General features: G+C 41.2%; 1 protein-coding gene across 3 annotated transcripts in view; it reads right to left on the bottom strand.

Moving 5' to 3' along the window:
- Nucleotides 1-4,456: 4,456 nt before the first annotated feature.
- The window catches only part of DPP6 (dipeptidyl peptidase like 6), a 571,062-nt gene continuing 558,682 nt past the window's right edge, over nt 4,457-16,836 (bottom strand). For 2 of the 3 annotated variants that reach the window (XM_070728861.1, XM_070728859.1), the window contains exons 19-26: nt 14,991-15,060; nt 10,328-10,522; nt 9,550-9,604; nt 8,753-8,864; nt 7,034-7,095; nt 5,605-5,677; nt 5,439-5,512; nt 4,457-5,095 (exon numbers count right to left, since the gene is read on the bottom strand). In XM_070728861.1, the coding sequence (XP_070584962.1) occupies nt 4,949-5,095; nt 5,439-5,512; nt 5,605-5,677; nt 7,034-7,095; nt 8,753-8,864; nt 9,550-9,604; nt 10,328-10,522; nt 14,991-15,060 (788 nt within the window). In that variant the 3' untranslated portion in view covers nt 4,457-4,948. The remainder of the gene's footprint in view (nt 5,096-5,438; nt 5,513-5,604; nt 5,678-7,033; nt 7,096-8,752; nt 8,865-9,549; nt 9,605-10,327; nt 10,523-14,990; nt 15,061-16,836) is intronic. The other variant, XM_070728858.1, reaches the window with a different exon arrangement.

Here is a 16,836-nt window from a genome sequence, read left to right as displayed (position 1 = left end):
CCATCTGTCAATTGCAAAAGGCCACTATACTGGGATCGGCAAACATAATTCGTCGCTACATCACGCAGTCCTAGGTGCTTGGGAAGCGCCCGACTGGTGAGGAAATACGAAATCCAGCATAGTGATCTCGTTTGCTGTGTTTTACTGACATAATAATAATAATAATAATAATAATAATAATAATAATAATAATAATTTCAGGATAGCTATTCAGGCTAGCTATTAATCCTCATATAAGTCACTTCTCAATTCTGAATTGCTGATATAACCGATTTTTCCTTTCTTCCGATTGAACCTGATCCCTCTCATCTTTATTTATCTCCTTTCGCTTTCACTGAAATTCTCCCCCAGACTGCGTACAAAACTGTAGAGCCCTTGGTGCTCCCTAATGTCACTCATTTCCTGGAGGCATTTCACTACTCAACTAGGTGACATCACCTGTGCTAGTAGCTGGGTAATGAAATGCCTATAAAAAAACAGCCAAGTTCAGAATGCAACGAGGACCCCACTAAATAGTTCAACCCTGAGTTCAAATATTCTGTTTTATTCTTTGCTTGAGAAAGTGTGCCTTGGGTACATTGGTTTAAATCACAAATGTTGATGTAATTGACTGGAAAGGGCTTTGCATTTTGCCAGCTCTGTATTTAAGCAAGTCAAATATGGAATCTAATCTATGAATAGCTGCCTTCAATGTGCTATCCTTTAAAAAAATGGAAGTCCCAAAGCTGCTCAGGGATATCCACAGTGTGTAGGTCAAAATCTGTAAGATGGTGGGCAAGAGGTTGTGGCTGATGCTCCCCTACTTTTGAACGTGGGCCAGGGCCTGGATTTGATTGTAGATTTTGGGCCATGTCCTATGGAACTATCAGAACCAGGAGGTTAAATTGTGAATATCAAATGCTTTTACAATCTTCCCCAAGATGGAGTGGTATCTATAATCTTATCTCTCTCATCCATCATCCATCAATCTCTCTCTCTCTCTCTCTCTCTCTGTGTATAAATATAATTTATTTGTCTGTCTGTCTGTCTGTCTGTCTATCTATCTATCTATTGTATCTATCTATCCATCCATCTATCCACCCACCTATCTATCTGTCTGTCTGTCTATCATCTATCTATCCATCCATCTATCCACCCACCCACCCACCCACCTCTCTCTCTCTCTCTACCCACCCACCCACCCATCCATCTACATCTATCTATCTATCTATCTATCTATCTATCTATCTATCTATCTATCTATCTATCTATCTATCTATCTATCTATCTATCATCTACCTACCTACCTACCTATTTTCCATCCATCCGTCCATCTCTTTATCATCTTCCTGCCTACCTGCCTACCTGCCTACCTGCCTACCTACCTACCTACCTACCTACCTACCTATCTATCTATCTATCTACCTACCTACCTACCTACCTACCTACCATCCATCCATCCATCCATCCATCCATCCATCGATGCATCCATCCATCCATCCATCTTTCTACCTTTATCATCTACCTACCTACCTACCATCAATCCATCATATCTATCATCTCTCCCCTCTCTCTCCCTACCTCCCCCCCTCCTTCTGTCCTCTCTCTTATCTATTTTAAAGAATAACTTTTAAAAAATGTGTATCAGATCTTTTACACATGCAAATCCACGTGTATCTGTCTTTCTCAAGCTTTGTTTTGGAACACCCAGCACTCTTTCTTTGGGGACATGGAGCTAGTTAGCAGAATTGGGAGATCCATTGAAAAAACATCTGCCTTCGAAAGAGACATCTTCCTCTTAGACGTCAAGTGGCGATGGCTTGACTCCTTTCAGGCAATGATTAAAGGCCCACCCCTAGATTAAGCGAATCACATTCAGCCCCCTCCCCCACTGATTCAAACTATTTTCGTTCAGAGGGAAAGAGACAAAGCTGGTTGGACAAAACTTTACAGTTCTTTGCAGCGAAACTTCTGAAGCTCACATTGAAGTCCGAAGGCCATGCGTTAGATTACACCTACTTTTTGTTCTGTCTGGGTGCCCCCAGACTTCAACACCAACTGGAAAAAGCAGCCAGACACGCTGGTAAAAGCAAAAGCACTTTATAGTTTGAAAAATAAACACAGAGAAAAACCTGTTCTTCCCAACAGGCAGGCTATGAGACTTCACAGCAGAGTCCTGATGGCCAGACAATACAGCAGACTTCTTGCTGGCACACCCACCACTGTAGAGAATAAGACCCACACCTTTTCCCCCCAAGGTTTCAGTATTCAAAGTCACAAACCAGAATTCCAAGACGCCAAAGATCACAGCCAGGTCCCAGGACTCCCAAAGATAATACTCCACAAGCCAGGAAGGGTGGGTCTGCCTTTTCAGCCTTTCCAGAGAGCACCACACCCAAACCCAGCTGTTGCCTCTTTAGTGCTGAAAGTACCTGGCTAATTGTCCCCTTCGTTGTGTTGCTCTTCTCTGTCGGAGATCGATTATTGCTTGTGCATTTTCATCTAAGGAATCCAGGCTGCTTGCTGGGGAGAGCTCCCTCTCGGGGGACTCTGGCTGTCCTCCCTCTCCCTCAGCCTGAGATTCCTCCTCCCCGTCTGCCCGAACCTCCTGTTCCTCATCCTCCCCCTTTGAGCAGGAAGCCGGCAGAGGATCAGCCGTTCCCTGAGGGGCCTCAGACGGAATCACAACACCTTTACAGTCATGTAACAGAAAGAGTAACCACAACAACAACCTAGAAGGTAAAATAATGCTTTATTTCATGGATCAACAAACAACTATTGTGCCACACCAGGCTTCTTCTTTACAAAACTTTATAAACAGAGCAAGGGGTCGCCTCCTCTGGAGCAAGATCAGCTCAGGCATCCTGGCCTATAAGGTTCCCGAAACCTGGACCCGTACCATTCACATGGTCTATTTGGCATTGGGCTGAAGGAATGGATTATTCTGCAGTAGCTTTCTATACAACTCTTGACGCAGAGTAGACTATGAAAGGGGGGAGAAAAAAAAATCAACGAGATTCCCGATTCCCCCCCTTGCCTTGGGGGTTTGGTTTACTGGTACATCTCCCACGAGGATCTAATTGCCACCAACAGCTAACAATCTCAACCTAAAATAAAGCAGAGGCAGAAAAAAAAATATCTGGGTGAAGTATATCACCAATTCTCCTGCTGTCTTAGATGTGTGTTCTCTCAACAATATACAGTATATGGAAAATGCAGAAACCTGCACTGACATTCAAAGCTGTCAAAAGCAGTAAAGAAAAAAAAGGAGAACCACAGAGTTAATTTAGTCTGAATGAACACCTCTAAAGGGGCCTCAATAAGGAAACAAGAGTTATTCTCACATGCACGTAGAACACAAGACGGCTAAGAGTAAGAATAATAATCCAAGGTGCTGGAGCAGTAGGGAACTTGACAAATCTTCGACTTTACATTCCTTTTATACACAACAAAATGAAGTATACAATATTCATATTAGTTGTACAGTGGGACGGAATAATTTACAAGGAGGAACGGTATCAAAACAAATTAAAACAGGAGGAGGGGAGGAATTCACAGAATAAAAATATGGATTGGGGGATAGTTTTTGAACTGTTTTAATCTTGTCTCCTCTGCACGCTAAGAAAGGAATGACTGTGTTCATTCCAGGGGGAGTTGGGAAAACAAAGAAATAATAATAATAAAGAAAAACCTGCAATGCCCCCGACCCAGATTTTTAATCATTACATTAACACAACGTACAGATAAGGTAGTGTGCTAGGACCAATTAAAAGCTGTGTGATATTATGAAGATAACGGTATAAATGACGGAAGCCGTAGCTATTGATAAAAGAGAGAGAAGGGATTCAAGAGAAGCCATTCTCATTTCCAGGAAAGTTGTTGACTTGCCTGATACAAGACACTCCAACCATGATTAAGACATGATCTTTTGAGAGCAACTTCTCACATTTCCCCAATCCTGCCAATCCGCAACAATAGGGACTAGCAACTCGGGGATATTGTAGGATGACAAGCAGTCATGCAGCTAACCTTGTCCCTCTAAAAAAAAAAAAGGACTTTTTTTTTAAAAAAAGCATTAAACAGAATATTGGTTAATATTGGACAATTCAGATCTATAAAGCTAAATTGCTGTTGGGAGCATTAAAAAAAACAAACAAGAAGAGTTCCAGAATATCTAAAAAAAAACAAAAAACTGGAACTCCTGTGGCTTTATAGGCTTAAAAAGTTTTTTTTTAAAGCCACAGCACATTGCAGCAACAAAGTTTTAGTAGAGCGAAGCTGAAGCGAAAGCGAGCAACAGCTAAAAAGTATATATAGAGAGAAATGCCTGTACACTGTGAGGTTAACCAAGCTACAGCAGTGCTTTATACAAAGAAAATGCCTGTATAACTGACCAGTTCTGCAGCAATGCCTAATTTCTTGGAAATGCAGAAACGTAAACAGGTAAAACGACACACGATTCAGTTCCCTCGAAAAATAATTGTGCTATAATCTTTATTCCAAGGATGGTTCAATTTTACAGGAAACAATGAGATGCTAAATAAGGGATCCCTAACACAGACAGAGGTTGGGCTTTATACTCATTTCTGGGACTTTGAGCGATGCAAAGGGTTGCTTCGTGGGCATCTGGGCAAATTTGCCTTTCAGAGTTCAGTTTCCCAGCAGAGGCTCTTTTAACCCGAAATCACACCGCGGCCATTTTGTTCATAGGGATCGGTTCTCAACAGCAGCGCCTGCTGAGTCCCTCATGCTTAAATATGCTTTTTTTTTCCTGTTTGAGAAGGCCGGAGCTCCGATACCAGCACCAGGACTGCTATTCCGTTTTTCGCTTTTCTTAAATACATGCTCACATAACACTCCTTTCGTCGGGGGGAAGGGAAATCGGGAGGATTAAGTTGCATATCTCTTTTTATTTTTTTTCCTTTTGAGAAGTCGCCTCGTACATCTTACTTAGCACAAGCCCGGAAAGTTAGTCTTCATCCTCGTCTTCTTTTGTGGAAACCACTGGGGCTTTTTCCGGGATTTTGAAACATTCCACAAGGAAATTGACAATGGATTTGTACAAGTGCTGCTCCAGGGTTGGGCTGTTGAAGTAGTGACCTTCGTCGGGGTAGATCTGCCGAGGAAAAAGTCGTGGTTGAGAATTGGTCTCAAATCTTTGGTAGCGGTGGCGGGTTTCTTCAAAGCCAGAGTGTCCCTCCCCAAAACAAAATGGCTGCCACAGCCGCATAATTAAAGCCCCGCCCCTTTTTAACATGCCACATGTATAAAAAAAAGGGGTGTGATTTCAATCACACAATGGACACCCTCAACTTGACCCATCCATCCATACATACATGTATACATGGGGGGGGGGGTCGGGGTAGGGATGGGAGGAGGGAGGAAGGGAGGGAAGGTAAGAGGGAGAAGGAGAGAGACTACATTTGTTTTAAAACAGTGATTATGTGACAGCACAGTACCTGCAAACTGTAATTAGCTTTTGTCCTAATTAGATGAGTAATGAACTCTGCAGTGTGCTGAAAGTGAACTTTCTCTGTAAAATAGATGAAGGTAATTAAGTTCCAGGAAGTAAATAATTGAATTGCCACCAGGGAATAGACATTGGTTTGGTTCATATAATCTTACCATCAGCTGTTGCGTGGATGATCAAAAAGTTTTGGTCTTTCATTGATGTTACTCGATGAGAGAGTTTAGCAATCTGGGGAGAGTTAAAAAAATTATTTTCAATATTATAGGCACTTTAAAAATCACCACAATCAACATAGCACTTAAGACTGTACTGAGTAACAAACAACTTTAACAGAGTATTATTGTGCATTTTCTTCTGTGGTACTACAACCCCATTTTTTCTGATCTGTATGCCACCTTTGTGGTAATTATAGAAAGCAGGATATATTTTATGGAACTCTTAAATTGTTATTTCCGCAAAAAAATATTAGCTGCTTACACAGTTCTATCTAGGAATTATTGAGTCTGTCCTTTGGGTCTGTATATCTGATTTGGCTCTGCAACCAAACAAGACTGACATAGACTTCAGAGGATAATCAGAACTGCAGAAAAAAACAATTACTGCCAGTCTGCCTTCCATTGAGAACCTGTATACTACACGAGTCAAAAAGAGGGCTGTGAAAATGTCTACAGACCCCTCACATCCTAGACATAAACTGCTTCAACTTCTCTTTTCTGGATGGTGTTATAGGGCATGGCATGCCAAAATAATTAGACATACAGATAGTCCCCTTACCCGCGCCATCCCTCTGCTAAACAATTAATTCCCACAGCACTGTCTTCTCTCTAAATATATTTACCCACGTAGTATAGTATAGCTGTATTATTGTTGTTATTATCTTTATCTTCTTTGCTACCTCCTTTTATTGGTATCATTATTATGATTATTATTACTCTATTGCTTTGCAATGTGTATTGAGAGCTTTCTTGGGTGTCTAATCACACTTTGCCAAGAAAATGTTTTATTGCAATGTACAAAACTATACTGTACTGTACTATACTGTACTCTGTTCTAATCTATTCTGTTCTTTTCTCTTCTGTTCTACTCTGTTCTTTTTCTATTCTATTTCCCCTTTTGATGCTTTTAAGTATAATCTTTTTAATGAAAATATTTGTTCTTGTCTTTAAATTAAAAAATAAATTATATCAGGAAAAAGAAATATTTTTTTTAAAAAAAGAAATAATATTTGGAAAGCCCATTCTTAATATTACGCTTTCATATTGTTGTTGTTGTTGTTGTTGTTATGATTACAATACATTGTGATTTTGCACTTTAGGGTATTATGTCTAAAATAAACTGGAAGGCAGTTTAAAGAGAGCTGGTTAATAACTGCAATAAACTGCAAAACTATAGGTTGATTGATGTGTATTTTAACTCCTCAAATAATCAAATACAAGATCCTGTTTTGATCTGAATAAAACTTTATAAATAAAGAATGCATTCTAACTACTGCCATCCCCACTGTCTGCTTGTAAATAGTATTGTGCGTAATAAATTAATATTTATGAAATAGCTAAGTAAATAAATCACAGTTAACCTGATTACCTCATATATCTTATTATTGTCGAACCCTTGTAATCCCAAGTATCTTTCTGAAAAAGCTGAAGCTGAGGGAAAAAAAAGAAAAGATATGAAATTTAAATTCAAACTACTGAAGTTGGATGGCATTTTCTATTGTCTGGACAATTTATACTGCTAAAAGTACTCCATAGGCAGGATATTTAAGCAATTTTCATCAATGGGACAGTTTTCGGGAATATGGCACATGACTAGGGAAGTTTCAGCCCAGAGAGATCATTTTGGCATTTTTGATCTCATCCCACCCCCACCAAGGTTTACCATTTTTTATTTAATTATTTTTATTTGCTACATCATCTCAATATCTTGCAGCCATTCCTGGTGGATGGAGCAAGGGACTCAAACTCCCAGAATTGTTTTGGAAGTGAATCAAGAATTCTGGGTGTTGAAATACAACACATCCAGAAGGTGTCCAACTGAGACAAGGTTTTGAACAAAAGAGTAAAGTTAAACAATTAGGAAAGTCATTGAACTGGTTTAACATTAGACCCTTCCTCCCTTCCGTCCTTCCTTCCTTCCCTCCCTCCCATCAACTTCCGCCCTTCCTTTGCCCTGTCCTTCCTGCCTTCCTTCAACCTGTTTTCTTCCTTCCTTCCTTTACCCTGTCCTTCCTTCCCTTACTCTGTCCTTCCTTCCTTCCTTCTCTTACTCTGTCCTTCCTTCCTTCACTCTGTCCTTCCTTCCTTTCCTTCCTTCCCTTACTCTGTCCTTCCTTCCATCCTTCTTTCCCTTACTCTGTCCTTCCTTCCTTCACTCTGTCCTTCCTTCCTTTACTCTGTCCTTCCTTCCTTCCTTCCTTCTTTCCTTCCCCCTGTCCTTCCCTTCTTCCATCCAATAAAACAAGATATTCTCCACCAAGCCCTCCCCCACCAAAAAAGTGGGGTCTTTCCATCAGAGCTGGAAAATATGACCACTAATTCAATATCAAAGCAGACTGATTTTTTTTTTAAAGCATGAAGATTTGAGCCATATTTGTCTTCCTAGCACAGGATATTATCTTTCTGAAATGTAATAGTTTCGCTTCAGATGGCTTTGTCTCGGACTCAGTTCACCCACGACTGAAAACTGTTCGAAGATTTCTAATGCAGGCCGATGAATACTGATGGCTGCCTTTCTAAAGTTCCACTCAATTTCCTTATTTAGCCTCTGCATCACATTGTTTTTTCTCAGACAGAAGCCTCCACCTTGTCGTTTCACAGGCCTGGCCTGCAAGTTTTAATATTAATGTTTGCATCCTTAAGGAGTTCAAAACCAGTAATGGGTTGCAGTTGGTACGGTTGCAGTTGCAGAAATTGAGATGCGCATGTATCGCAACGCACTCAATGTGTACAGGCATGCGCCCATTGCGAGATTTGGCTTCTGTGCATGTGCAGCAAGTGAAATCTTGTGCGAGGATCCATTTCTGGTGAGTTTTTTGCTTCTGCCCATGCGCGGAAGCAAAGAACTCACTAATTATGTGTGCGAGCATTCTCGCGCGAGATTTCGCTTTCTGCGCATGTGCAGAAGCCAAATGTTGCACTGACATGCGCACGCATGTTCCCGCAACGATCCCGGAGAGTGTACCGGCCGGTAAGTGGAACCCCTGCCTGGTTCAGACCTAGTTTAGACAGCAGAATGCTAAGATTCCACGCCATGCAATGAAAAACCTGCTTTCATTCCCATCAGCCCAACGAGATCACTGTTTACCATACAATCTGAAGTCTGACAATGGGGAAAGAGCAGCACCACACTTGAAGGTTGGCTCTTTGTTTTCTTCTCCAGAAAAGTGGATGTAGGAACTCAAGTAGCCACCATAATCCTGAGAGGTTAAAAAAAAAGAGGGAAATAGATGAAAGGCAGTACACACAGAGGGAAAATAATAATCAAGCGACCTTGAATTTCCACTGGCTTCTGGTTTGCCTCCTTTTCAAATAGAGTGGCACCTCTACCTAAGAACGCCTCTACTTAAGAACTTTTCTAGATAAGAACCGGGTGTTCAAGATTTTTTTGCCTCTTCTTAAAAAACCATTTTCTACTTAAGGGCCTGAGCCCAGAAAAAATTCCCAGGAAGTTCGAGAGCGGCACAAGAGGCCCGGGCCAGTTTCCTGCCATTACCCTGAGTTTCCCTCTCTGGCGCAGTGTGTGGGAGGCAGCCTCGCGCCGGGTGAACGGGAGGCGTGTGTTCCTCCTCTCCGCCTCAGAGTCCCTCTTTTTTTTAAAGCCTTTTTTTTAAAGTAAGTTTTTTCTCCCTCTGTGTGTGTGTGTGTGTGTATGTGGAAATTTGTGGCCAACATTTGAGGGCCATGACATTTTTCAGAAGTGGTTTGGATTTGTGCCTAAGATGGATTAGAATTCATATCCCTTACCCTCATATCCCCTCTCCCAACCTTCTAGCCAACCACATCACAGCGGCTCTTGGAATAAACCGTAAGCATATCCCAGAATGCTGCAGATCAAAATCCCGGAGGAATAGCAATTGAACAGCACTTGTTTCAAGGACTCACCTTCCCAAACACAGCAACTCGAGTCTTATCAATAAATGCTTTTTCCAGCATTACCCTAGGGGAAAAAAAAAGAAGAAATGTGATTATGTTCAAGCTAACTCCTTTTAACTGTAGCAAGGCCCTAGTTTTGCTTTGATACCTAGAAGTACAAATTGCAAAAAGGGAAGTTTACACTTGTAGACTGGTTGCCTTTTTGATCCAGTGCTCAGTTTGCCTTTCTCCAAAATTTACAAATTTTGATTTACTACAGTGGTACCTCTACTTAAGAACACCTCTACTTACGAACCTTTCTAGATAAAAACTGGGTGTCCAAGATTTTTTTGCCTCTTCTCAAGAACCATTTTCCACTTACCTACCCCGAGCCTCCGAAACCATAACCGGAAAAGGCAGGGAGAAGCCTCCTTGGGGCCTCTCTAGGAATCTCCTGGGAGGAAACAGGGCTGGAAAAGGCAGGGAGAAGCCCCTGCCTCTCTAGGAATCTCCTGGGAGGAAACAGGGCCGGAAAAGGCAGGGGAGAAGCCTCTGTGGGGCCTCTCTAGGAATCTCCTGGGAGGAAACAGGGCCTCCACCCTCCCTGTGGTTTCCCCAATCGCACGCATTATTTGTTTTTTACATTGATTCCTATGGGGAAAAATTGCTTCTTCTTACAAATTGTTCTACTTAGGAACCTGGTCACAGAACTAATTCAGTTCGTAAGTAGAGGTATCACTGTATTTTGAAATAAATCACGCAACTAAGGGACTGAATTCAATTTCAGTGAGTTTAAAGGCCCATTCACCGAACAGCATCTGTTTGATCTTTCTCTTGAGTAGCGCCCAATTTTCTTTTAACGTCATGCAAGAGTTTAGTCCCTTGAAATCCGCTTCCACGCCCATCAAACTTCATCACGATGGCACTGTGGGAGCTGACCATGACGCTTTCCCAGTTCACTTCAAACTTTTCTGTGACGCTCTGGGTGCCAGGAGTCCCGTCCCTGGAACAAGAAAAAGAATAAGGACAACTTAGTGAAACAAGGGCGAACTTCCTTTGGTTCACGTGCCAAAGACTCAGGGCAGCTTACAACATGTTAGCGAAAGCATTTTTTAACAGAGCCAGCCTATTGCCCCCACAATCCGGGTCCTCATTTTACCCACCTCGGAAGGATGGAAGGCTGAGTCAACCTTGAGCCGGGGATGAGATTTGAACCACTGACCTACAGATATCTCTGTCTCTCTCTGTCTCCCTCTCTCTTTCTCTCCCTTTCTCTCCCTTTCTTTCTTTCTTTCTCTCTCTCTCTCTCTCTCCCTCCTTCCCTCTTCCTTGCTTTCTCTCTCTCTCTCTCTGTCTGTCTCTCTGCTATATCTCTTTGTCCTTCTCCCTCCCTCCTTCAGATTGACTGATTTACATTTATTTAGGGCTCACCCAAAACATGCTTTCTCATTCTGAGGCAGTCCTAATCAAGTGTTGTTAGCTTGATGAGCACTAATCTTCCCTGGGCATTTGCATAACGAAGCACACTTTCCCAAGAAATAATTCTGATGTGAAGTAAGTAAAAAGGTAAGTGAGTAAGTAAGACCCGGGGGAGCCTTCTCTGTGATGGCCCCAGCCCTCTGGAACCAACTCCTCCCAGAGATTAGGACTGCCCCCACCCTCCTCGCCTTTCGTAAATTATTAAAAACTCATCTTTGCCACCAGGCATGGGGAAACTAACACCCACAAATTGTCAAGGCTGGTGTATGGTTTGATTGGTTGTGTGATTATTTTATTTTATTTTATTATAAGGGTTTTAAATTGTATTTTAAAATTGTATTTGTACACTTTTTATGTTGTTGTGAGCCACCCCAAGTCCTTGGAGAGGGGCGGCATACAAATCTAATTAATAATAATAATAATAATAATAATAATTATTATTATTATTATTATTATTATTAAGTAAGTAAGAAGCAGTGCATGCAAGCACATCTCCAAAACAGTAGCAAAGGTAAGTGAAACTCATTATTGTTTCAAATTCATTTACGCTAATCTTTTACAAACTTTAAGAACTATACCAACATTATAAATTCGAGAAAACCCCCCCCAAAACTCCCAATGCATTTGCAAACTCACTTAATAAGCATACAACCATGTATTAAAACTTTTTCCCCCCAATTACACATGTCAACCAATAATTCATCCCAATTTAAGATTAAGTCACTCCTTCTGGCTTTTCCTCATAGAATAAAATCTGTTTTTCTTCTTTGGAATGTATATTAGGGAAATATAAGCTTTTTTCTTCCCTCAAGAGATTCTTAACCTTGTTAATTTCCATAAAGAAAAAAATCCCCAGTTTCTCTCTTGAGGACTCTAGATTAACTTGCAATTCTTCTTTCAATTGCACTGAGGGACCAGTAATTAAACCATCCTTATAGTAGACACCATTGGTATCTGGTTTGTATTTCAAAATTGCATTAAGCCCTCAAATATTTTTACAATAACCTCAGTCTTTGTAAGTTACGACAATCATAAAACGACTAATCTGATTTTATTACTGTTTTTGTGGTGGTTGTTAAGCAAAGATTGTGGTTGTTAAGCAAACCAATAGGTTATAATGGGCATGATTTTGGCAAAAAACTGGAAGTCAATGCAAGTTTTCAGGAAAACCATTGTAAAACAGTCACATTGTTGTTAGCCGCCCTGAGTCTACGGAGAGGGGCGGCATACAAATCTAATAAATAAATTAAATAAATGTCCCTATATATCTCAGTGACCAATCAGATCCCACAGAGTTGGCCTTCTCCGGGTCCCATCGGCCAAACAAAGTTGACTCGTGGGACCACGGGGGAGAGCCTTTTCTGTGGTGGCCCCGGCTCTCTGAAACCAACTTCCCCCGGAGATCCGCATCTCCCCCATCCCCATGGTCTTTGAAAGGCCTTTAAAACATGCCTTTGTCACCGGGCCTAGGGCCATTGAGCACAATACACAGCTTAAGCATGATCGGATGAATGACCGATGGATGAATGTTTTCAAATTTGGGTTTTTTAATTGTTGTATATTGTTTGTTACTGCTGTACGCCGTCCTGAGTCCTTTTGGAGAAGAGCGGCTTATAAATCTAAGTAATTAAATTAAATATGACTGTGGGCAACTGCACATGGCTGTAAGTGAGTTCTGGTAGGTCCGTGGAAACTTCAAACAATTGCTAAGTGACTAAGTTGAAGACTACTGTGGGATTAAAGATTACGTGATTGTAGGCACCATCCTGATCTTTAAAAAATCCACCAATCCCTCCCAGAAACTTTGACAGTCTAGAACAGAAGTCTTCAAATTTGGTAGCTTTAAGACTTGTGGACTTCCAGAATTCTGGGAGTTGAACTCCACAAGTCTTAAAGTTGCCGGGTTTGGGGACCTATGGTCTAGAATCTATGCTGTTCAGTTTTGGTTCAGCTATAAGCAAAGAAAGAAAGAAAGAAAGAAAGAAAGAAAGAAAGAAAGAAAGAAAGAAAGAAAGAAAGAAAGAAAGAAAGAAAGAAAGAAAGAAAGAAAGTTCACATAAAAGAATATCTTAAAAAAAAATAAAATTAAAATTAAAAAATTTAAGAGCCGGGGTGGCGCAGCAGGTAGAGTGCTGTACTACAGGCCACTGAAGCTGACTGTAGATCTGTAGGTCAGCGGTTCAAATCTCATCACCGGCTCAAGGTTGACTCAGCCTTCCATCCTCCCGAGGTGAGTAAAATGAGGACCCAGATTGTGGGAGCAATAGGCTGGCTCTGTTAAAAAATGCTATTGCTAACATGTTGTAAGCTGCCCTGAGTCTAAGGAGAAGGGCGGCATAAAAATCGAATAAATAAAATAAAATAATAAATAAAAATCCCGAGGGTCTTTAAAGAGAAGACAGAGCTGTCTAGCCCAAGGGACAAATCTTTTTGCTTTAGGCACCAGGGAAGTTTCCCTTTGACCCCATGTTGCTTGGCTAGTATCACCAAACTTCATATTAACTGTGTCCAAACATGCATGTATCTGATTCTGAACATATCATGCTAAGTAAAGAAACAACATTAGGAACATAAGACTATCAACCCCAAACAAGCATATTGAATTCTAATATGGGGCATCCTTGTTTTTTTCTGTTTTTGTTTTGCCTGGGCTTAAGGCAAATCATTTAGAAACCTTAGTTTGGTCTACAGGGGAAGGCACTGGGCTAGAAACCAAGATATTGTGAGTTCTAGTCCCACCTTATCTAGCTGACTATGATTCACAAGGAGACCTGCCTTAACTATGATAGCTGGCTACTTTAGGCTAGTCCCACTCTGTCTCTCAGACGAACCCTTCTTTAGGATTGTTGTGGTGGTGAAAACCAGGAAGAACCAGGATTATATACCATGTCCATCTCCTTAAGGTAGACTAGACTAGACTAGAATTCTTTATTGGCCAAGTGTGATTGGACACACAAGGAATTTGTCTTTGGTGCACATGCTCTCAGTGTACATAAAAGAAAAGATACAATGATTATCATTAGTGATGGGCGAACTGAACCCGCACAATTCAGGTCCGTACCGAATTTTGCGGTGTTCGGTATGCCGAACCCGAAATGTTTCGAAAGTTCGGGCAAAGTTCAGGGTTGTGTTCGGCGTTCGGAGCTTTGACGTCACTGGCAGGTTGATAAGGACGCCAAGGTGATCCCTTCCTGGATTCCATGGAATCCAAGAAGTGATCACCTTGGCGTCCTTAGCAACCTGCCGGTGACATCAAAGCTCCGCCCCTGGAATCTCTTCATGGGAGGGATTCCCCAGCTCCTTCAAAGGGAGGTCTTCACATAAAAATAAACATTGTTATTTTTACGAAAAAGGACACCACAGCGGCGCTGCAAGCAAAGGGCGGTCCTTTCACGTAAAAATAAACATGTTTATTGCTAAGGACACCAAGGTGATCATTTCCTGGATTCCATGGAATCCAGGAAGTGATCACCTTGGCGTCCTTAGCAACCTTCCAGTGACGTCAAAGCTCCGCCCCTGGAATCTCTTCATGGGAGGGATTCCCCATTCGGGTTCGGGTTTGGCCGAATTTTGCGTAAAATTCGGCTGAACTTGCCAAACCCGAACACCGTTGGGTTCGCCCATCAGTAATTATCATAGGGTACAAATAAGCAATAAGGGAAAAAATTCATATCAATATAAATAGTAAGGATGCAAGCAACAAGTTACAGTCATAAGTGGGAGGAGAGGGGTGATAGGAACGATGAGAAACCGAATAGTCATAGTAATGCAGCCTTAATGAATAGTTTGACAGTGGCGAGGAAAATATTTGAACAAAAAAATTGGTAATAAAGGCAGGGAATAATAATAATAAAAAATATGCTTTCTAGGAGACACTTTTGTATCTGCCCTGGTTTTCCTAAGAAAGCCACATCCTCACCCTTCTGAAATATCCCTCTTCTCAACTTGGATGGCACTAACTGGGAAATTATACCGTTGTTAACATTACTCACACAATGAGGAGCAAAGGGTAGTGCGTGTTTTCCATGAAAACGGCTGGCTTTAAAATTTGCAGTGGCAATTCTGCAAACAGAAGAAAAGACAAGAAAGGAGGAGAGAAGCATTTAAGCACAGGAAGGCTGTCATTACAACGGAACAACCTTTTATTCCGTTCCCTCTTAGCACTTTTGGTGGGAACAAAATGCCATTACAGAGAACGGCTCTGCAAATAACACCCTAGCAGGAAAAGGTTCTTTTGGGGAGAAAATTGGCACTGCTACACAAAAGGGCCACACGTCTAACAAGGTGGCTCTCTGAGGCGCTTGGTCATGAATCAAACATACAATTAGGGTGTGCTAGTATGTGTTTTTCTCCCCACTCTCAGCAGGTGGAGGAATGACAGCCCCATCAAACAAAGTTTGCAAGGAGAACAAAAGAAGGAGAAACTCAAAGTAAAATGCAAACCCTCTTCTGTAAATTGAAATAACATCTTCCTTCCTTCCTTCCTTCCTTCCTTCCTTCCTTCCTTCCTTCCTTCCTTCCTTCCTTCCTTCCTTCCTTCCTTCCTTCCTGTTCTCCTCACAAGGGATTTAAGATCAGGCTTTCTCCAAGGGCATTTTAAGCTCCAGGGCTTGGTATGTCACCTTCTGTGCCCTTTATAATATGATATAAATTGGATGAATTAAGAAGAGAATATAGTTGCCTTTATGGAAACATGTATCTTGAAGTAATAGCTAAGTGTGCTTTTTCTTAAATGTATATTGGCACAAACATAAATAGGTTGCTCCCTAGCCTATCCTTACTTTTATTTGGTTCCTAAAACGTGAACCGCTGGGCCAATTTACCAAAAGGATGGCAATTAAATTTCGAATTAGTGGCATTTGAAAGGCAGTAAACAGCTAAATGAGTTATAGTGGTAAGCCTTTTATTTCATTGGCTTTAATTCATTGTTGCATGAGATTTGTAATAGAGAATGGGTTTGTAGCTATGATTCACATGGAGATCCCTTGGGAAGCCTGAATACAGAGAATTAAGCAATAAGGGCTATCCTTGGAAATCTTTTATGGATCACAAGGAAGGAATTTTGCACTATAATTATCACTTTGTATTTGTGGGTTTTCCCATTAGCAAATACCAAAAGTGAAGAGTTGCATTATGAAACTGGCTATGTGTGTTGAATTTTATCCAAAGCATCTTGTTTTTTGATTTCTTGTGGACAATTCTTGGCGTCCTAGTGGACAATCAGTTAAATATGAGCTAGCAGTGTAGGGCAGCAACCAAAAAAGTCAATGCAATCCTAAACTGCATGAACAGAGGAACCGAAAAATGGTCACATGAAGTTCTAAGACTGCTTTTTCAAAGCCTTAGTAAGACCACATCTGGAATTCTGCATCTAGTTCTGGTCACCACGATATTAAAAAGATGTTGAGATTCTGGAAAGAGTGCAGAAAAGAGCGATAAAGATGATTAGAAGGCTAGATGCTAAAACATATGAAGAAAAGTTGTAGGGATTATATATGTCTAGTCTAGTGAAAAGAAAGACTGGGGTGACAAGATAACAGTATTTCAACATCTAAGAGGCTGCCACAAAGAAGGAGTGTGTGTCAATCTCTTCTCCAAAGCACCTGAAGGCAGGACAAGAAACGATGGATAAAAATTAATTAAGAAGAAAAGCAACTTGGGACTAAGGAGAAATTTCCTGGCAGTGAGAACAATTGATCAGTGAAACAGTTTGCATCCAGAAGTTGTGAGTGTTTCAATACTGGAGGTTTTAAAAAAGAGATCAGAAAGCCATTTGCCCCGAATGGTATAGGGCAGTGATGACGAAATCTGCTGACACGTAAGCTGTTGCCCTAGATC

The sequence above is a fragment of the Erythrolamprus reginae genome, chromosome Z (genome assembly GCF_031021105.1).
Source record: "Erythrolamprus reginae isolate rEryReg1 chromosome Z, rEryReg1.hap1, whole genome shotgun sequence".
NCBI classification, from domain to species: domain Eukaryota; kingdom Metazoa; phylum Chordata; class Lepidosauria; order Squamata; family Dipsadidae; genus Erythrolamprus; species Erythrolamprus reginae.
The sequence above is the reverse complement of the archived record's forward strand: the minus strand, read 5'-3'. Positions and strand labels throughout refer to the sequence as shown.